General features: G+C 26.2%; 4 protein-coding genes across 4 annotated transcripts; all 4 read right to left on the bottom strand.

The window, feature by feature from the left end:
• Positions 1–7,568: 7,568 nt before the first annotated feature.
• GO595_004524 (DEAD-domain-containing protein) lies at positions 7,569–8,891 on the bottom strand (the record flags this gene model as incomplete). Its single annotated transcript, XM_067917665.1, has 1 exon — positions 7,569–8,891. One exon carries the CDS (start codon positions 8,889–8,891, stop codon positions 7,569–7,571), a length of 1,323 nt encoding a protein of 440 aa, XP_067775106.1.
• A 223-nt stretch (positions 8,892–9,114) lies between these two features.
• GO595_004523 (40S ribosomal protein S13) lies at positions 9,115–9,570 on the bottom strand (the record flags this gene model as incomplete). Its single annotated transcript, XM_067917664.1, has 1 exon — positions 9,115–9,570. One exon carries the CDS (start codon positions 9,568–9,570, stop codon positions 9,115–9,117), a length of 456 nt encoding a protein of 151 aa, XP_067775105.1.
• A 267-nt stretch (positions 9,571–9,837) lies between these two features.
• GO595_004522 (potassium/sodium hyperpolarization-activated cyclic nucleotide-gated channel 1) lies at positions 9,838–10,455 on the bottom strand (the record flags this gene model as incomplete). Its single annotated transcript, XM_067917663.1, has 1 exon — positions 9,838–10,455. The coding sequence occupies one exon, from the start codon at positions 10,453–10,455 to the stop codon at positions 9,838–9,840; it is 618 nt and encodes a 205-aa protein (XP_067775104.1).
• Positions 10,456–21,538: 11,083 nt separating this feature from the next.
• Positions 21,539–22,702, bottom strand: GO595_004521 (26S proteasome regulatory subunit 6B-like; the record flags this gene model as incomplete). Its single annotated transcript, XM_067917662.1, has 1 exon — positions 21,539–22,702. The coding sequence occupies one exon, from the start codon at positions 22,700–22,702 to the stop codon at positions 21,539–21,541; it is 1,164 nt and encodes a 387-aa protein (XP_067775103.1).
• Positions 22,703–23,018: the final 316 nt, after the last annotated feature.

The following is a 23,018-nucleotide window of genomic DNA, read 5'->3' as shown; positions in this document are numbered from 1 at the left end:
GAAATAAAACGTTTCTCGGAAATTGAGAAAACTCATTTTCGCTTTTTTTCTCCAGGTTTCTCACGATCATATCGAAACTATAATTAAAAACAATGGAAAACTTATGTGATATTAGTTTTGTGTAAAGAAAATCCAAGTAAATCTTTATCTTATATGGTTAGATTTACAAATTTTAATTTATCATCACAAAAGATAACTAAAAAATATTTAGCTAGACCATAAATTTCGGCTAAAGCTTCAAGAATTTTTGAACTAAAAGTGAAAAATTTTTCATTAACATTGTGTGTACAGAGAAATTAACGTACAAATCTGTACGTTAATGTTAAAAAATGAAAAAAATTTATTCATGGAAAGAATTAGAAAACCTTGGAATATACAAAAAGAACTCCCTTTCGTTTGATTTATCTGCTGTTGAAGTTGATAAGTTTCAAATATTCTTAAATTCACTTTATCAATATGGAAATCTAATAAAAGGTCTTGAATTTAACAGAGACTTATTTGAGAAAAATGGATTTTCAGAAAAGGAAAATAAAAATCCGAAGCCAAAAATTTTAACGCCAACAGGAAATGATCCAAATTCATATCAAACCTTAGTGCGTATTGTTCCAGATTTAATAGGTCTTTTATCAAGAATACTTCCTAAAACAGAGTGCCTTAAGAAACTTAAATTTTGTTCAATTCCAATATTTTCTCCTGAAATTGATGTTTTTTGTCAATCAATGGAACTTTGCAAGTCTCTTCGTGTTTTATGCTTTAGTGGAATCAAGCTTTATGACACTGGCTTCAAGAGGCTATCCCGTTCTCTCCACAAACGCGGAATCATAAAGTTAAAATGTAGAAATTGTGGACTTACCGATGCTATTATTCCGGATTTCATTTCTCTTCTCTCCTGTCATACAAAAATACAAAAAATTGCAGAAGCAAAGGATCAAAGTATTGGAATTATTTGTTTGGCTTCTTTTGATTTTCGAGATAACAATTTCACCAATAAATTTGTTAATGCTATAGAAACTCCTCTTGATGAGTCCCCAGCTCTTATACTCGACCTTAGAGGAAATTTAGAAATTCAACCAAATGATGTCAATTCCCCAAAAATCAGAATTTTTGATCCAATAATTGAAAGCGATAGCTTATCACAGCTACAAAATATCAGTGAAAAAGACCTTATAAAAGAAAATCAAAAATTAAGAGAAAAACTCTTTTATTTGTTACAGCAAAGGAATTATGCATTCATAACAAACGACATTATTGCAATTGGTGATAGGGCGCAAGAGCTTTGTGAATATTGTCGTGCTCTTGAATTTTTAAGTTCAAAATTGGAAGAAAATGTGAAACCAAAAAAGAAAAAGAAGAATATAAAAAGAAAAAAGCATGTTTACCTCAAAAGAAAAAAATCAAAGAAATTAATAAATTGATTTTAATGTGTGTCATGTTTGTTTTTAATAAAGCAATTTCTAAAATTTTTCAGTATATTTTTTAGTTTAAAATGGAGAAAGTTTTGATTATAATCAAATAAATTTGTTGTAGAAAAAAATTATTGGATTGATTGGAATTTTCATTTAACAAAAATATTTGATATAAAAATATAATGTATCATCCATTTATTGCCACTGTATAAATATTTAAGGAAAAAAATAAGTCCCGAATTTTATAATGTTAACATATGTTTTATTTCTCAAAGATATTATAATTGTTGATTATGAAAAAAAATTATTTCGTTTTATTGATTCTTTACTTCTTATTCACAAATGTTATTTTTAGGGCATTTATATAATTTGATATTTCTTCATTATTTTTCACGAAAGGCAATGACCAAATATTATTTTGTTTATCGGTATCTGTCACCAACAATTTTATCACCGCAACAAGTCCGAATGGGTGTGGTGGAGGAGTTGAAGCTCTTTCGAACAAAACCTTCAAGATCATTTCGGAGATGTAATAATTTTTATTTTTATTCTCTGCCGCGTCACTTTTGAATAAAGCAAACAAAAGTCGAATGAATGCATTTGTTTCTTTACAATCGTTTTTAAGTCGATCGAACAAAAGATTAATAATCATTAAAGAGAATTCGGTTGAAGCAATTTGGAATATATTTAATAATATATTAAAAGTATTTGTATCTTCTACTGAATTACTTTGTTTTAAAGAAGGAATTGAATTTGTAATTTGATTAATGAAATATTTTTTGATATAAAACGAATTTTCTTCTTCGAAATTTTCGATTTTATTAATTAAATTATTTAATTCCGTTTTATTAATTTGATTTGATTCCAATAAATTAGTGACATTATTAATGAAATCTTTTGGAATATATTTAATGATTTCTTCATTCGAATTATATATAACATTTTCATTGTTCGTTGGATTAATACTTAAAATTATATTTCGTATTTGAATATAATGAAATGGAATTATTGTTAACATCATTTGCGAGATATAATATATGAAATCTTTAAAGTCATGAATTAATATTAATAAAAACCTTAGAAATGAATTATATATTTGTGTAAATGTATCTTTCGATATAGTATCATCAATACGCGTTAATATTACAATGTAATCAATGAATATTATACTGTACGAAATCCATAAATTTCGATTTTGTAACATTTTATAAACAAAATATTTATCTGTGATTAACTCAATCCATGAAAATGTAAATGTTGGAATAATTAATGGCCGTAATTGATGTAAAATGATTGTATATGTTTGTAATATTTCATTATCTTCTAAACAAAATGTTAATATTAATCGTAATATAAAATAATATTTACGCATATCATATCCAATAACATTAGAATTACCTTTAATAATATACAATAAGGAATCTAATATATTACTAATAATATTGTGATTCATTTTCTCAACTTGATTTAAACATTGAATAAATTGATAAATTATTTTTTCGTTCTGTGTAAAAAATAAATATATGAAAAAGTTCTTCCCTTTTTGAATACACTTTGATATGATTTCTGATAATTCAATTTCATTGATTTGAGAAGAATTCAATAAGTTTTTGAAACTTTGTAAGCCGCTTTCAATTTCATTCAAATCCATTGAAATTTCTTCAATTGGATCAAACGTTGAAATGTTTTGAAGTTTTGTAGAGTTAAATAATTGATTTGAAGGTGTTTCTATATTATTATATAAATCTATTAAGTCCTTAAAGTAATTATATACTTGATTATTTTGGTTTAATTGGTTTAATTGATTTGGATAATTTTCTTTTAGAAATCTTTGCTTACAAGAATTTAATCCTTCTAAAGTCGAAAAAACATTTTCAGGATGAACTTTATCATTTTTTTCCAACAATATATGTATCGTATTAATTATGAAACAAACGTTTTTAAAGTTAAATGGATCAGCGTTTAATAATTCGGAGAACAAAATATTTAATTTATTTATATTTATTAATCCGAAATTTAAAAACTTATTAATGATAAAAGTCGATCGAATTATAGTTTTAATCCACGAAATTGTATAATTTTGTGATTTAATTATATAAGAATTAGGTATTGATTTTATAATTTTATATAAGAATTTACAAATGATTTCTTCAAATACTATAGGTAAACCTTTTGTTAATGACTTATAAAATGTTTTTAATATACTTAAAAATCGTTCAAATGTAATTGACTTATTATTAAAGTCGGGAATTTGATTAAGGAAATTATCAACAACTATTTCATTTGGTAATTCGATTACATTCTTTTCATTATTTGTATTACTTGAAAATAATTTAAATAATTGTTGTAAGTAATGATCGAATTCTTGATCCGATAAAATTTGTTTATCTTGATTCGGCTCTGTTTTAGGATAAGGTTGAATAGTTAAATTAATACCAATTAAATCATTATATATTTGTAACATTTGATAATAAAACTCTTGTTTTAATTGATAACTATGATGATTTATTATTGTTACATTAATGTTCATTTTCTTTCGTGTTTCATTCGGTTGTTCAATTGATTTTTGTACATTCTTCCATGAAAGGATTTTAATTATATCTCGTAAAAATTGTTCAATCCATGAATAATTAATTTCGACAATGTTTTCGATTAATTTATGTGTAACTCCTTCAATGTTTAGTTTTAATATACTTAAGAAATGTCTTGAGATTTCAATCGGTGAAGTAAATATCGTTAAACCAGATGATAATTGATTTGTTAATGTTAATGCCATTTCCATAATATAATTAATATCTGTTTCAGGATATAATATAAAATCTTTTAATATTAATGTAGTAGCTGTAGATGAAGCAATATTTGAAAGTTTAATACCTTCAGAACGTATTAAATTTATAATTTTTTGTATTAATAATTTTTTAATTTTCTCTTTTAATTCATTATTATTATTAAATAGTTTTATATCGGGTAATATTAAATATTTCGATATAAATTGATATAAAAAATTCTCATCGAAATTAATTAATAATTCAATATCATTAATAGTAGAAACAAAACTTTGTAATGAAAAATATGGTAATATATAATCGAAATTATTAATAATTTTATCAGGATATAATAATGGTATAGAATTAAAGTCATTTATAGTTACATGCATTCGATCAAATAAACTTAAAATATGATTCTTAATTAACATCTTAATTCCATCAGTAATATAAATTGATGCTAAAATATATAATATTGATGATGTATAAGGATTTGGAGGTAAGAAATATGTTGAACTTAAGTTAAATATAACACAAATAAATGGTACAATTCCATATAATTTGCCTTGTAATATACCATGTAAAAGTATTTGCTTTAAGTCTAAATATTTGGATAATATCGGTCGATTAATTGCTAATGTAATGTTTCCAATTAATTGTCCTAATATTAATAACTTTCGATGAATAAAACTTCCTTCATATTGATCAAAGTCTTTCGATTGAATATGTTGATATACTTGAAATGAAGCAGCTTGAAATATATTATTAATGAATTTACCAGAGCTTAAGATTGGTCGTATAATATATTTAAGAAATTGTGGAATATCTTGTATTAAATTTATGATATAATTAGCTATATAATCATGATATGTAGGAAATGTAATTAATATCGTGGATAATTGTGTATAATCATTCTTAATTTCTTGTATAATTTTACAGATTTTTGGTGGCGGTGAATTTAATGTTTGGAATCGTTTAAGTATTGGATTAACTTTTAATACATTTGCTTTGTTCGATTTGATAGGTTTATTCAAAATTTGACTCACTTTTTGTACTTTATCAAATAATTTTAAATTTATTTGTCGTAATTTAGTTTCATGTATTAAATCAAATACAAAATGAGGATATTGATGTAGTTTTGGTATTAATTCTTGTATTATATTTGTTACGAATAAAATTATTTCAGAATTTGTTGAATTATTTAATGAATTTTTTATATAATTAAATATAAAATCGATTTGTTTTGATTTTAATAAATGATTTATAATTAAATTACCAATTAAAATCGATAATTTTTGTATATCAGAAGTTACATGTTTTTCAATATAATTAAATTCTTCTATTAAATAATGTATAATATATGAAAACAAATAAGGATCAGTTGTTTTATATTCTTGTAATATATTTATAAACTCTTTATTAGTTATTTCATCTAAAAATAACTTCGAGAAAATCGATTTCGATTCATTTTTCATTTCATTAATTTTTTCTTCTGATAATTTTTGTACAAATGAAAAACTTTTTATTTCAGATCGAATTGATTTACATGCTCTATAAGTTCTTTGTATTGATATTTTCACATCTGATGGATAATTCTCGAAATTATTTGATAAGTATTCGAACAATGAATTTAACACATCGTTTTGTAATTGTAAAGTTGAAGGAATTGTTTCCAAAATTCGATTTTTTATGAATTCCATTATTTTTATTATAGAGTTTATAGAATATTTATTAACATAATTAATAATGAAATCTTTAATTTTATATTTATAATGGAAATCAGATAAAAATGCTAAATCAGTTACAAAGTTTATATCAGGCAAAAACAATAATGACTTTAATTTATCATTAAATATTTCATATATTAACTCGATTTTACTTTGGTTTTTATTATATAAATTTAAAATTAACATTTCAATAAATGATTGTGAATTTTTCCATAAAAAATTTATTACATTTTGCGACGAATTTTGTAATACTTTTAGAAATGGATTTAATGAAATTAATTTAATTTCATTTGTCTTTTCTATGTTTTGTTGTCCTAATAATGTAATTAATAATGCCGGATATTTACTTTCGAGTCCATTTAAATATGTTTCTAATGATGTAATATCATTTTTTATTAATGAAATAAATCGTTCTGCAAAGTCATATGATAACCAACTCTTATTAATTTGCGAAAATATATTCGATTGTAATTCTAATTGATGAAGATTTATTAAATTAGTTCCTTTAGAGAAATCTAAATTCATAATGTTAATCTGTGTAAATGAACTTAAAAATGAAAATTGTAATGTTTCATTTTCCCATTTTCGTATGAAGATTTCAGATGGTATTAATTGGCGATCAAAAAAACAACTTAAACATGAAAATATTAAATGTATCGAATCTGTTGGTAATGGCTGAAATTTTGGTATATCAAAAAATTCAACCATTTTCGTAAAGTTAATTTTCTTTTCAATAAATATTTCTTTATATATATTAAATATATTATTTCGTTGATGGACTTCAAGTTTATCAAAATATTGTTTTATGTTACTTCCAGGTATAGATATGGATAACACAAATGACGCTGCATGGCTTTCATTAAAATCGGGATAGAAATTAAAGAGTTGCCGGAGTTTAGTGAGTGATACCAAAAATGACGTGTCGGTTTCTGACATCACTTTGATAAGGGGAACGTTTATTTTGGGCGGTGAAAAAATTTCTTTTTGGATCAATGGAATGGGTGCGTAAACAGATAGATATGGTAAGAATGAACGAGCTGATAACTTATCTTTGTTTAATTGTGTGAAAGAAAACTTTTTGGTGATACTACAAATATTATATATTAACTCATCATTTAAAAAGAAATTCTGCGTTTTAAGATATTCTGGTAAAATTGTGTTCTCGAAAAATGAAATTGCTACTTCTGAATGAACTGAAAAACATCCATAAACTGAAAGGATAAATCCTGTTTCATCTGTTAATTGTTTTATGATTTCACTAGGATAGGTAGAAAATGAATCAAAGAATTTTATCATTAGTTGTTTGAAATGAGGATGATCTTGAAATTTTTGAATAATTATCTTTAAACATTGTTTAATGATTTGCATTTTTTGGTTCGAGGGATTTTCTCCGATCATTTCGAAAAATGTATTTAATGAATAACACAAAACATTCATATCTGTGTTTTGAATAACGGAAATTATTTGTTCTGATAAAATTGTTGGGCTCAAACGATTAAAATCAGCTTTGATGATTTTGTTGATGTATTGGGATCCATAAATGAAAGAAGAAGGCGAATGAGCTGAATGAGACATTTTGACCTATGTGTCACTTTTCGAAAAAGTGCCGGCCGTTTCGTTTTTTTTGAACATTTTTTGCACGAAAAATTAGAAAAAAAAATATTTATATTTTAATCAGATTCATCTGGGAGCTTAGCAGGAATTTCTTCTTCTATATCAAGGAGTTGTTTCATTCTTTTTGTTTCCATTTCTTCTCTTCTTCTTGCTTTTTCTTCTTGTTCTTTTTCCATATCCTTTTTAATCATATCATCAAATTTCTGTATTATTTCCGTTGCCTCATCCATGAGGTTCCGTGGAATCTTTAATTCTTCGCATTGGTTTGGTTGTTTCTTTTCAATTTTTCTCTTTATCTGTTTTTCATGTGCTTCTCCAATAAGAGATATAGCAGTACCAGGCTTTCCAGCTCTTGCTGTTCTACCAACTCTATGAATATATCTTTCTATTTCATTTGGTATTGTAAAATTAATAACATATTCTATGTCTGAAATATCTAAACCACGTGCTGCAAGATCTGATGCAAGAAGAATCCGTACCTTATTTTCTGTAAAGTCTTGAACTGATTGTAGACGATCTGGTTGTGGAAGATCTGCATGAAGTTCTGCTGCTTTCAGACCTGCATAATTAAATAGCAAGCAGGCATAATGCGCTAACTGCTTTGTTGGAAGAAAAACAAGTGTTTTTCTTTGGCATTTGTTTTTACATAACGCAACCAAAGCTGGCATTCGTTTTTCAAAGCTTTTAACTTTGACAAATTGCTGAGTTAGGGTGGGTGAAACCTCCATAAAGTAGTCAACGGTTATTTTGAGTGTGTTCTTTTGGACTTTGTTGATCAGCTTGTTAACTTGATCTGAGAGTGTAGCAGTAAAAAGAAGTGTTTGATGTTCTTCTGGAAGTTTGGAATTGATTGCAGTTAGTTCTGCTTCGAATCCTCGTCCAAGAAGTCTATCTGCTTCATCAAGAACATAATACTTAATATGATTGGCTGTAATTATGTTGTCGTTAAAAAGTTGATCAACTATACGTCCAGGTGTAGCAAAAATGATATCTGGAATTGGATCTAAACGCCTTGCTTGTTCTTCTGCTGAAACACCACCAACAACAAGTGCTCCTGTGACTCTGGAATATTTAGAAATTTGTTCGAAAACTTTGTGAAGTTGAATTGTAAGTTCACGAGTGGGTGACATAATTAATGCTTTTGGTCCAGGTAATCCTCGGTATGGAATAAGCATGTGAATAATTGGAATTAAAAATGCCGCTGATTTACCAGATCCTGTGATGGCAGTAGCACAAACATCATGTCCCTCAAGAATTGGTTTAATGGATTTTAATTGAACAGGCGTTGGATTCACATAACCCATTTCATTTATTGCACGAATAATTGGACGGGCAAGTTTGAATTCTATAAAAGAGTGTCCATCATTATTTTCTTTCATCAAAATCTTGTGGTCAAGAGAAAAACCGTTTAAAATCCTACTTTTGTCAACAATTTTTGTGAGAAAATAAAAATGTCTTCTATCTGATGCAAGATCTTGCATTAAGGTGTATCCACACCGTGTCGACGAAGAATTGCTAAAAAATAATTGTTTTTGTAACCAAAAGAAAAGCTCTATCATAAAATATGAAGATATGAAAATTTTTTGGATCAAAGTTTAATGTTTAAGCAGTAAGAGCAGATGCTGTTTGGGCGTTGTACTTCCAGTTTGGTGCAATGATACGCCTTGCCTTGTAATAACGAGCAAGACGATGGATACGAGATTCGATAAGGATAAGTCGATACTTTCCATCAATATCATGGCTAGACCTTTCGAGGTGCTTGCGGACATTGACTGCCTTCTTAATTAAATAATATAATTCTTCTGGAAGAGCTGGTGCTAAGCCGTTGGCCTTTAAAATACGGAGAACCTTGTTACCGGTAACTGCGCGAACTTGACCAACTCCGTGGCTATCACGAAGCTTTTCACCAATTTGTGATGGTCTGATTCCTTTCTTGGCATAATCACAAATGAGTTGGACAACATTTTCGCCTGAAAGTTGAAGCCAGTGTGGAGCTGTTCTGCGGTATGGGATGGTTGAACCTGAAATACCTTTGCCTGGGGAATGGAGACGACCCATTGTTCGAAAGGCTGACCATAACCGTTAATTTTGCACTTTTGGAAAATTTTCTTGGAGAAACTAATCTAAAATAAAATGGGTATGAGTTGTATGATTTGTGTGTTGGTATGGTTTAAATTGTAAATTTGTTGAATTAAATGAAAACTCTTGAAATATTAAATGTTAAATTGGTACTTCAAATCTTATTGGATAAGACTAACGTTTTGTAAAAAATTTATTTCGAGCAAACGAGTTTTTATCTGTTTATTTAAAAATACATGGTAAAGTTTAATTAGCTTTTTGCATATCTTCAACTAGGAAGACCGGAAGACAACAAAATGGATCATCAAAGAACGACAAAACGTCTATTGAGCTTGACGCGGGAATCATTTGTTTTGGAGAATAAAAGGATGTTGGATCGACCAAAGATGTTTCTTCAATATTAGGAGAAGAAAACGTATATGATTTCGAATGGTGTAGCTCTTCTTCTAGTATTGGCTGTGGTGTTACAGGAGAATAAGCTTTAATTGACCATTCTCTAGCTTGACTTTGATCTGCTTCCAATACTGGAATCACTTCAAATAACTCATTAAGTGGTTTGGCTGACGGAACATATCCAATCTTGTTCAATGACCTATTTAGATCAGAATTTGACATTTTAAGGAAGGAACAAAGGGTTCGAGAATTAATAGCAATTCCTGATGGTACCCAACAAATGCCACAAGCGAGTGCTCTTCTCCATTGATTTGTAGCACCATTTTGAACGAATGTTTTGATTTCGGATATTTTCTCCAAAAATGTCTGTTTTTCTTCTCGTATCCTCCTCCTAAGCTCCTCGAATATGTATTTCTCTTCACCAATAAGCTCGATTTCACTGTTATGCTCAAAGGGTATTTGACCTTCCATCAAAAATTTCCTTATATGAAAAGTGAGGAAGGGATTTGAGAGAGTTTGAAAAGACTTCTCAAAAAATTGAATTATTTTTTAATTCAATTTTGAACGAATGTTAAACAGCTTCATTCTGGTAACACCACAATTTTTGTTCACCAACCGTATTTGAAACCGTTTTTTAAGGCTGATCACCCCTTATTCAAATTTGCCGTTCTCAAAGCAACTTTCGCAATCGTGCGAGATGAGTGGTTTGTAATTATTGCCTTATTTTTCAATTCGTTTTTAGGCATTGATAAAGATTTAAGATTTCCTTTCATTACGTAATGAAAGAAGAATTGTCTTTTCAATGTCATCAATGGGTACAATAACCGCCGATACCGTTTGTTCACAAAAAACAACAAAATTTCAAAGGATTTTTCAGAAAATAAAAAACAACAAAATTTTGACGAATTTTTATTTCATGATTTGCTTAACAATGATTCTAAATTTAATATATTTAGAAATGATCAACAATGGTACGGGTCTTGGAAATAAGTTGCTGCTATTACATAATCAAGATGATATCGTCCAAATGTTAGAATCTGATATAATCAAATTTAAAAGTCAACATAATAAAAATAATTCTTCTAATTTGTGTATCCGGTGTTCAGACTTTTTAAGGATGATAAGACATGAGATTTTATATCAAGATTTATCTTTTCACACAAGGAACAAAAAACAGACATTATATAACATGTGGATTTCCTATAATAGCTTAATCAAAACAGCTTTGTTTGAATGTCATTTTAATAAGTTTTCACAAAGGAATAACTCAGAAATAATTCATTATATAACAAAACAGCCTCAACAACATAAACATATATATAACACTTATTATAATTATCTGTATTATTTAGCAATTTTTGTTTTTATTTATTGTTTCTTTAATGTTTTCTTCTGTAATATAAAGTGTTGGGCGAAATTAATATGCACTTATTAAAAAAGTATTTTCTTTTTATTTTCTCTATGTTTTTTATGCATTCTGAAGCAATATTATTCGATTCTACAACAAACACACTAACAATCTCAAGTACTGATAATATTTCAGACTCCCAAAATTTCAAAGAAACAGTTATTAAAGTAATTTTTTTAAGTGGAGTTACATTAATACAAACCAGTGCATTCTCCAATTGGAAATCACTAACGACAGTTGAACTTTGTAATACAATTGTAACAATTGGTAATTCCTCATTTTATAACTGTTCAAGTTTAAAAAACATAACAATTCCAAATTCAGTGTTATCAATAGGACGAGCAGCATTTCAACAATGTATAAGCTTAGAAACTATTAAAATTTATGGAAATATTTCATTGATTGATGATTATACGTTTTATATTTGCACTAAAATGACTTCTATAATACTACCAAATACAATATCATCGTTCATTTGAATTATGCTCAAGTTTGAAAAATATTATAATAGAAAATGTTGAAATAATTGGATTAAGAGCATTTGATGAATGTTATAATTTGGAAATGATTATTATTGGCAATAAATTAAAAATAATTGATTATTATGCATTTAATTACTGCATAAGCTTAAAAAATTTTACAATTCCAAGTTCTGTTACTTCTTTTGAACCTGCAGTATTTCAACATTGTTATAATATGGAAACTGTTGAAGTTTATGGAAATATTTCATTCATTAGTGTTTATACATTTTTCAATTGTAGTAAAATGAATTCCATAATTCTATCAAATACGATAATATCAATTGCTCAATATTCATTTTATTTATGTTCGAGTTTAAAAAATATTAGTATAGAAAATGTCCAAGAAATTGGTTATAACGTATTTGTTAAATGTTATAATTTGGAAATAATTATTATTGGAGATAAATTGAAAACAATTGGAAACTTTGCATTTGATTCCTGTACAAGTTTAAAAAATTTCTCATTTCCAAATTCTGTTACCTCAATAGGAACTGCTGCATTACAGTTATGCTATAGCATGGTAATTATTGAAATTTATGGAAATATTAGATTAATTAATGATTATACTTTTTCTACTTGTAGAGCACTAACAAATATAACAATTCCTAAACCTGTTACTTCCATTGGTGATTTTGCATTCCCAGCATGCACAAGTTTAGAAACAATTATTATTGAAGGAAATTTAAAATCAATTGGAAATTCTGCATTTCTATATTGTTATAACTTGACATGTATATATTATTATGGAAGCAACTCACCAACTGTAGGAACGAATGCATTTTCTAACATTAAAACACAAACAATAATGGTTACATCTGTATATATGGATGTTTCATTTGGTACACTTAATATAAGTAACATAACAATTAATGAATGTCTTTCTCCATCACTTACATTTACACAATCAAACACATATTCCAATTCATTTACAAAATCTAATACCTTTACGAAATTCAATACATATTCCAATGCATTTATACAATCAAATGGATTTACAAAATCAAATATATTTAAAGAAACATTTATCTATAATACAACTATTTCAATTTCTATAACTTTAACGAATACTTTCTTAATCACAGAATCATTCTCATTTTTACGAACATATCAAATGAGTACATATACACTTTCAAATACTAATTCTATAAATACATATATTTATGTTACATTCATTTATTACGAATATACAGTTGTGAGTTATTCAACATATCACAATTTTAATTCAAGTTTTTATGTAATTTTCCAATATAGTGAACAAATAAAAAGAAATAATATGACAATTTATATTGTTATTAGTGTTTTAATTGCAGTAATTATTATTTCATTACTTATTGTTTTAATAATAAGGCTTCGACAACGTAATAATAATAAAATTAGTGAAGAAGTTCTATCAGAAAATTCTAATGAAATAAATGCAAATGGTGATTTCTCAATAGGATTTATCCAACATAATATTGAAGATGATCCATTTGCAAAGGATTTTAACGAAAATAATATGATCAATAAAATTTAAATTATTCTTATCTAAATTACTAAGGTAAATTAATTAGTCACGAACAACGTCAATACAAAAAACTATAGATAATTTCTATTTAAAATTTGTTCATAAAAAATATTTCTGTTATTCAAATCGCTGAATATAGTTTAACTATTTAAGTTAAACATTATTGTACGTTCCATCTTTTCATACTATTATTAAATCAAAATAACTGAACATTGTTACATATTGATTGGTATTATATTTGTTTATTTTAAGAATCAATATCAATCAAACAGATTTATTATTTATTTTATATCAAACAGCTCTTTAATACTTCAAAAATCTTCTTACTTAAAATATATTTCGAATCACATAAAATATATATTTTACTTATCTAACTCGTTTTTAATTTTCTCCAACAACGCATTACTTTCATTGCAGTCCTCGTTAAACTGCGCCAACTTCAGTGCCTCATTCATTCTATTATCCATTATCATCAACTGTATCGCCATTGCGTGCGCCTTACATTTCCCTTCTATAGAGTCAGCAGCGCAAGTTATCGCAACGTTTAATTGTTTCTTATCTTCTTCTTTATTCTCCAACTCGAATTTCTTCACGAATTTCGCAACGCCGACGAAACACGGGAAGAAACGATTACCGTTTTTCAAGAAGAGAAGTGTAACAATTGGGAGGAACTCCGCAACGTACACGTATTTATACAAGTACTTACACCAATCGAATATTATCTCAGACATCTCATAACAATCACATTCTATTATACCATTTTCTAGCCAAGTCGTTGCTAGATTTAACGCGTAAATTTCACGCTCATTTATATCGATAGAAGAAGTCATAACTTCTTGGATATCCAAATATGTTTGGATGAAAGTTTTTGAGTTTTTTAATTCGTTTATTACTTTTAATATTTCTGTGTTTTGTTCCGATATTTTATAGATGTTATATAAACATTTATTTAATGCATTAAATGATGCAAATGTTAATGATGAAAACAATTTATTAAAAGAATTTAATGTTAAAATTTGTTGTTTCTTTAATTCGGCGTTATTTAATATTATATTTATTGTATTATAACATGTTTCTGTTATTGGATATATCAATGAAAACTGTAAAATCTTTTTAAGTATTAAATTATAATTATCTTTAACAAGTAAAATTTGTTTGTTTTGATAATTAGTTAAAAAGTCATTAAATATTCGAATCCCAAATAAAAACAATGATGGATAAGAATTAACGTCGAAATATATATTAAAAAGTTTTAATAAAGTTTTAAGATCAAAAATATTATCTTTATCACATATAATTAATGATTGATATAATGGACAAAACTCCGGCGAAATAGGCGAAAGATTTGCCATTATAATATGTACTAACGAAATGATTTTTACATTAACAAATTTAGTGGATATTAAATATAAACATATCGATGATTGATATGAAAGTTCTAATAATGTTTTACTTTCGATAAGTTGTAATAATGCATCGACAATTTCTTCATCAAGTTTTACTACTTTCGAGATAATAATATTTAAAATTGTCATACAAAAACGTAATTTGTTTTTGTTTTCAATGATTTGTATGAACTTTATCATTGATTTGATATAATTTGTTTCATTAAGTTGAATATGATAAATACTTTTTGTTAAGTTATAAAAATGTTTTTTAGTTATTTTATTTAATGAGATTAAATATTCCAAATATTTATCGGAATCAATTGATATTAATTCTATCATTAAATCAATTGGAATTATATCATAATTTTGTGTATATATATTATAATAATTATTAACTTCAGGAGAATTAATGTTTCGAAGATATTTAATAATTTCTGATGCAATATTAATAGGAAATGTTATATTATTTTCAGTGAAATTAATTAATATTTTATTGTTAATGGAATATTGAAGTATAATTTTTATAGTTTTAATATCATTTTTCTTAATATACATTTTTAATAATTTCACAATTTGTTCTTTCGTAAATTGATATGTATTATATTTTAATTGTATTATAATTGTTGGATCATTAATTAAATATTCATTATATAAATTAATTTTTTGGTATTTAAAACTTCGATTTTCGCCTTGTAATTTGACTTGTTTATGTAAAAGTGAATCATTTTCTTCTTTTTTATAATCATTTGAAATGAAAACATTAAAAGTATTTAATTGTTCTTCATTTAACTTAATATTTTTCATTGAATAATCCACAAATTCAATTAAAACTTTTTTGCAATCTATTAAATCACCATGTTCACATGCATATTTCATATAAATATTACATAATATTCGAACGTATTCCATATCTTGAATCATACATAATACTGAAATAGCAGAATCAATACCAATAAACATTTCTTCTGTCGTGAATAATATCCAATATTTTTCTATTAATTTAAGTCCTTCAATAGGAAACAATTTAATAATTTGTTGTACAAGTTTAATAGCAAATTTCCCTTCGATTGCAGTATGCGGAATTTTTAACAAAAACTTTAACGCATTATAAGCAGGCGATAATAAAATTTTGTGTTGTAATGAATGTTCTGATATCACATCAAAATTTTTACTTTGGATATCAATTCGAATCATTTTCATTACTTTCTTTAGATTAAAATTCGACAAATTAATTTCCCATGAATTAAAACCTGAAACTTCTTCAACTGATCCAACAATGATTAATAATGATGACAACAAAAGGTTTTGTACTGTTTTTATATCTAAACTTGAATCATAACAACTTAAAAAGTTAAATATCGATGAAAGTACATTAATATTCTTCATACAAAATGAATAATAATCAATGAATAAATATATTAAATAATTTAAATGATCACGTGAATAATATGGAAATGAATTTAAGATGTATGATAATGTCTCTAAGATTTTAACCATTGATTTCTCATTATAAAAATCAATTTGTTGTGCTATTAATAATGTAATTCGTTCGAAGTTTATTGGCGTAATAAATGATTTAATTAAATCACGAACGCGTTGTAATATTCGATCATTCTTCGATAAAAGTAAATCAATTAATATATGAAGAATTCGATTAATGTCAATGAATTCTTGTAATTTATCTTTCGGTATAATACTTATTAACTTTAATATATCATTTGTTAAAAACCAATTGTTCTTGTCGATCTTTCGTATGATTTTATTTAATATATTTGTTAGTTTTTCATGTTGTACATTCGCATATAATACATTAAAACTTTTGGAAATGCCTTGTAATGAAGCTGAACAACAATCTGAAAATTCTTTTGTAATATACTTTGATAAAATATCTAATACTTGTTCTGATTTACTTGGATCAATAAACAAATAATTCGATAATGCTTTGATTTTTGATGCTTTTGTTAAACTTCCATCTGTTTCATTAGGAAGACAAAATTCATATGGACAATTTAATAAATAAAATGAAGGCCTAGTTAATAAGTTATGCGCTTCAACTAATATAGTTTGTTCTTCTCGTGATGTCTTAAGTGTGATTCGAAATGTTTCTTTTTCTTCGTGAATCATTTCAATTGTAAACAAATTTGACTTAATTGACAAAATTTGAATTGCGCTGTCGGTTTCTGTGAAATTTGATGAGGGGTTTGAGAGGATAAAAAGAGATGCCTTTAAAACAGATGTCAAATGAAGATCGTCTGAATTAGTGTTAATGTTTGTTAAGATAAATGCTATTAATGGTAAATATTCCTTGAAGTCACCCTTGGATTCAACATATGAAAAAACTTCATTCATTAATTTGACTTCATCATGTTTGATAATGGATAATACAATTTTAAGGATGTGTCGGTTAGATGTGTTTTTTGTTGTTTCTAAAAATGATTGAAGTAATGATTGATACCATTCAAACCCAAGATTTCCTAAATTGGATATAATGGATGATAGGTGTTCAGAAAAAACTGGATCTGATATTTTGAAATGATGAAAAACTGGAGTCGTGTCAAGAAATTTTTCTAAATAAGGATACGCAACATGATTTGAGATAAAGGCAAACGAAGCAGCAATGATTCCGGAGCTCTTAAGATCAATAGTTGAATCCATAGAAATATCAGAAAATGTTTCCTTTATCATGATTGGATAATATGGAAGTAATTTCAAGAGAAATGCACCTGTCGATCGATATGAAGCAATACGAACGCTACTAGATTGATGTGATGCAGCAAATAGAAGGAATTTCCAAATGCTTTTTAATGCTTTTTCTTTTTGATCATCTTTTAAAGACTCAATAAAAGTTGAATTAACTTTATTTTGAATATCAACTAGCAGACGCATTATTTCATTTGGCTGAGCTGATTCATTTTTCGCTTGTTCAATTTCCCCCAGCAACCTTTCCATCCCCAACTGTAATTCAGTACTTTATCCAACTGCTATCGTCTGCTTTATTTCTTTTGCGTTCCAAATTTTGCACAAATATTGTACTCAATTTTCCAGTTTTTCGTCTTCAATGGTTTATCATTAAATATGTAATGTGATGTGAAATGATGACAAATATGAAATATGAAAACAATAAAATTTTATTATGATCGTTTAAATATTATAAATTTATCAAATTACTGTATGAATAAATTGTAGTTATCACATTTTTTGTAGCAATAATTTTTTTATTAAATTTTGCATCAAAACCCAAAATATTGAATTTATTGTAGATATAAAAAGCTCGATTATTCAAATCTTTTTCTTTTGTAATTTGTATAAGTAAAGGAGAAAAATGAAAGATAAAAAAGATTGATTTAGATTCATTTATCTTTTTCATGAATTAATTTAGATACATCATCAAAACCTTTTCTAGAAAATGATGCTATCATAAGTACTGTTCAAAATATTTTGAAGAATTTCCAAATATCATTTTAAAATATTTTAAATAAATATTAAATAAAATAAACAAATATTTTCCGCATTAATATCAATTCCTTCTTGTTCAAGAAGTAATTGAACTATTTCTGTATAACCTCTACTAGATGCATAACTAAGTGCTGTTTTAAATAATATAAATAATTTCCAAATATAATATTGAAATATAAAATTATTAAAATAAATTTTATATAAAACAAATAAGTATCTTTAGCATTAATATCAATTCCTTCTTGTTCAAGAAGTAAATGAACTATTTCTGTATAATGATTTTTACAAGCAATCATAAGTACTGTTTCAAATAATTTATGCAATTTCCAAGGATTATTTTGAAATCCAAAGTTTTTTATTTAAACTTTATGTAAAACAAAAAAGCATCTTTAATATTAAAATCAATTCCTTCTTGTTTAAGAAATAACTTAACAATTTGTATATGATTATAGTAAGTTGCATGATAAAGCGCTGTCCAAAAAAATTTAAATAATTTCCAAATATTATTTTGAAACATTAAATTATTAATATAAACTTTTAATAAAACAAATAAATATCTTTGTCATTAATATCAATTTTATTTTGTTCAAGAATTAATTTAACTATTTCTATATGACCTTTTTCAGATGCCATCATAAATGCTGCACAAAATAATTTAAATAATTTCCAAACATTATTTTGAAATTTCAAAATATTTAAATAAATTTTATACAAAATGAATAAATATCTTTTGCATTAATATCAATTTTATTTTGTTCAAGAAGTAATTTAACTATTTCTATATAACAATATTTAGATGCATACATAAGTGCTGTTTTAAATAATTTAAATAATTTCCAAATATTATTTTGAAATTTCAAAATATTTAAATAAATTTTATACAAAATGAATAAATATCTTTAACATTAATATCAATTTTATTTTGTTCAAGAAGTAATTTAACGATTTCTGTATAACCTCTACTAGATGCACAAATAAGTGCTGTTTGAAATAATTTAAATAATTTCCAATTATTATTTTGAAATATAAAATTATTAAAATAAATTTTATACAAAACAAATAAATACTTTTAGCATTAATGTCAATTCCTTTTTGTTCAAGAAGTAATTTAACTATTTCTGTATAACCATATATAGATGCATAAATAAGTGCTGTTTCAAATAATTTAAATAATTTCCAAATATTATGTTAAAATCACAATAAATCATGAAAATAAATATTTTTAGCATTAATATCAATTTTATTTTGTTCAAGAAGTATTTTAACTATATCAGTATGACCATATTCAGATGCATGCATTAGTGCTGTATCAAAAAATATTAATAATTTTTAAATATTATTTTGAAACATAATTAAATTATTGAAACAATTACCTTTAGCATTAATATCGATTTTCTTTTGTTCAAGAAGTATTTTAACTATATCAGTATGACCATTTTTGGATGCATGCATTAGTGCTGTATCAAAAAATATTAATAATTTTTAAATATTATTTTGATATATAAAATTATTGTAATAAATTTTATTTAACACAAAGAAAGATCTTTCGCATTGATATCAAATTTTTGCTCGATAAATAATTTTACAACTTCAAGATGACCTTTTGAGGATGCTGAAATAAATGCTGTAGAAAATGATTTAAAGAATTTCCAAATGTTATTTTGAAACATATTATTATTAAAATAAATTTTATTCATTAAATTACCAATTTTATTACTTTTTATTATGTAATCAACAATTTCAAAATTCCCAGAGTTTGCACATGAAAGGAATATATCATTTGTCAATTGATAATCTTTAAGAAGACATTTTATGATAAATAAATTTCCTGTTAATGATAATTCATTAATAAAAGGATCCAAATTCATTCCTTCTTTTTCTATCAGATAATAAAAAAGTTCATATGAGTTGTTTGTAATGCATTTTTTCAATAAAATATTTAAATTTATGGTTTTAGCAATATTATTTTCATAAAGATATTTGAATGATTCATTTTGGTGCAACTTAATCGCTGCTTCATATGACCAATAAAATGAAGAATGGTTTTGTTTACATAAATGAATTATTTCAATGTTTCCGCCTGCAATTGCATATTTACCTGTGTTATCTATTGAAGAACCATTAATAAGTAAATATTTAAAACATTTTATTGATCCAAAAAATGCTGCATAATCAATTAACGAAACTTTATATTGATTAACAAATGAACATCTTTCATAAAGTGATGGTTCAATCATTTGATTAAAATTAAATTCTTCTTGTGATGATATTTCTTTAAGTTTTTCTATTTCGTCATTTCGAATTATTTTTGCAATTTCATTTGGATTATGTCCTTCTTTAACTAATTGTTTATGAAGTTCATAATCATTTGCCGAAAGTTCAGCATAATTTTCTATAAATTTACTTTTTAGTTGTGAAAGTTCTTTAAAATCTTTTGTGATATGCGAAAAAGTTTTAGTTATATTTTTTAATTCATTAATTTTTTCTATTTTCAAATATTGCATAAAATATAAACAACATTTTTTCGATAACACGCTATTATCAATTAATTTATTTTCAAAAAGTTTTTCTAAAAGATAATTTGATTCTTGTGAATTTATAGAAAGAAGAAATTTTGTAAATATATTTATAATTTGATAGTTACATATTTTCTCATATTTTTTTTCTAATGTTTGGAGAAAAGTAATATAAATATTAAAATTTTTCATACGTGAAACAAATGCTGAATATGCTAATTTACATACAATCAAAAAAACTGAATATAGATGATTTATGCCTAATAAATCATATATTGATTGTACTGATTCTTCAATATTCTCTTTATCCAAATTTAAAATAATTCCTTCAATAGATATAAATTTTGATATTATATCCTTAAATTTGGTTGAAATTTCATTTTTTGATGTTCTTCCAGATTTCATTGTTTTTCATTGACAAACGTATTCTTAAAAACGGTTTGAAATTCAAATTTCTTTTCTAATGTTCCCAACGATAGAATCGAATGAATGAAAAATCATCGTATTTATATTCAAAAACTGTAGTGTTTTGGGGTGCCCTTTCATATGATAGTCTTTTTAAAAACATTTTGTCTTTCTCTTTCATAAATTTATGTGTAAAATATTTCTAAAGGCCAATGATTATTTTCTAAATAAGCTTGTGACGATCATAATTTATAGTATATACTGAAACAATTTAATGCATATTTAGAATCCAAAAAACAATATTTCGTATCTCATACTTTTATTGACACATCAGAACTTTTTATTTTTAGTTTTATTCAATTATAGCATGAGAGAACGTTATCCGGCTTATGTACTATCTTTTCGTATGCCTTTTCGAAGTCCTTTGGCAATATCACGTATCTGTTTCTTCTTACAGCGTGCATTCCTGCTTCCATACAAATGGATGCAATGTCTGCGCCGCTGATCTTGTCTGGTCGTGAAACATAATCTTCTAAGTCCACATCGGGACTTAAGTTCATTTTATTAGTTAACACGCCAAAGATAAGTCGCTTTTGCCTTCGATCAGGAAGTGGAAACTCGATTTTCCTGTCAAGTCGTCCTGGACGCAAAAGAGCGGGATCTAATGTGTCAGCGCGATTTGTCGCCATAATGACCTTAACGTTCGTCGTCTGATCGAATCCATCCATTTGCGCTAAAAGCTCCATTAAGATGCGTTGTATCTCGCGGTCACTTCCGTGTTCGGCATCAAACCGTTTTTGCGCAATGGAATCGATTTCATCAATAAATATGATCGAAGGAGCATGCTCACGAGCAAGCCTAAACGTGTCACGAACCATTCGTGGACCTTCGCCAAGGTATTTTTGCACAAATTCACTGCCGGCAACTGCAATGAATGCAGCTGATGTATGATGAGCAACAGCTTTAGCAAGCATGGTTTTGCCTGTTCCTGGAGGACCATAAAGGAGAACTCCTCGTGGTGGGTCTATACCGATTTGTGTATAGAGATCTAAATGTGTAAGTGGTAATTCAACTGCTTCACGGATTTCTTGTTTTTGCATATCAAGACCACCAATGTCTGCATATGTTACGTCAGGTTTTTGTTCGATAATTTGTACGGCAGTGGTTCCTTCTGGTGGAAGAACATCAACAATTGAATGTGCAGTACGATGAAGTGCAACACTAGTGTTTGGTTTGAGGAGGCGACGGTCAATAGTTTTCATGACACGTACAAGTTCTTTTGAATCAATGAGTGCATAATTTGGATCAACCATTTCAGAAAAGTTTCCTACCTTAAGCGGTACTGACTGAATGCAGGTGACTTCATCTTGTGCACGAATAAGTTCACGACGAAGATAACGAATTTCATCTTTGATATATTCCTCTTTGATATTAAGAAGTTCAAGTTCATCTTCAAGTTCTTTCATGCGGTTGTATTGACTGATTGATTCTTCTTGTTCATTTTTTGCTTCTGTGCTCATTGGTTAATAAAGTAACTATTGTCAAAACCGATTTATAGTTGGCCAAACAAAAAATTATTGGAAACTTTAAAAGTCCAATCAATAAATGAAATAAAATCAACCTCAACACACACACACAAAGCTTTGGAATTGATGATAATAGATTTATAATTTTTTTTGTAATACATATTGATTATCAGAAAAGGAAAATCAAGCGCATTCCTAAGAAATTTATGATTTTTTGGATAAACAAAACAAAAAATTGTAAAACAAAAGAAACAGCACAAAATATATTTTCTGTTGAAAATGATCTCATGGAGAATAGGATATCCATTTT

The sequence above is a fragment of the Histomonas meleagridis genome (assembly GCF_020186115.1).
Source record: "Histomonas meleagridis strain 2922-C6/04-10x chromosome Unknown contig_27, whole genome shotgun sequence".
Lineage (NCBI taxonomy): Eukaryota > Parabasalia > Tritrichomonadida > Dientamoebidae > Histomonas > Histomonas meleagridis.
This window is presented reverse-complemented; position numbering and strand designations above follow the sequence as displayed.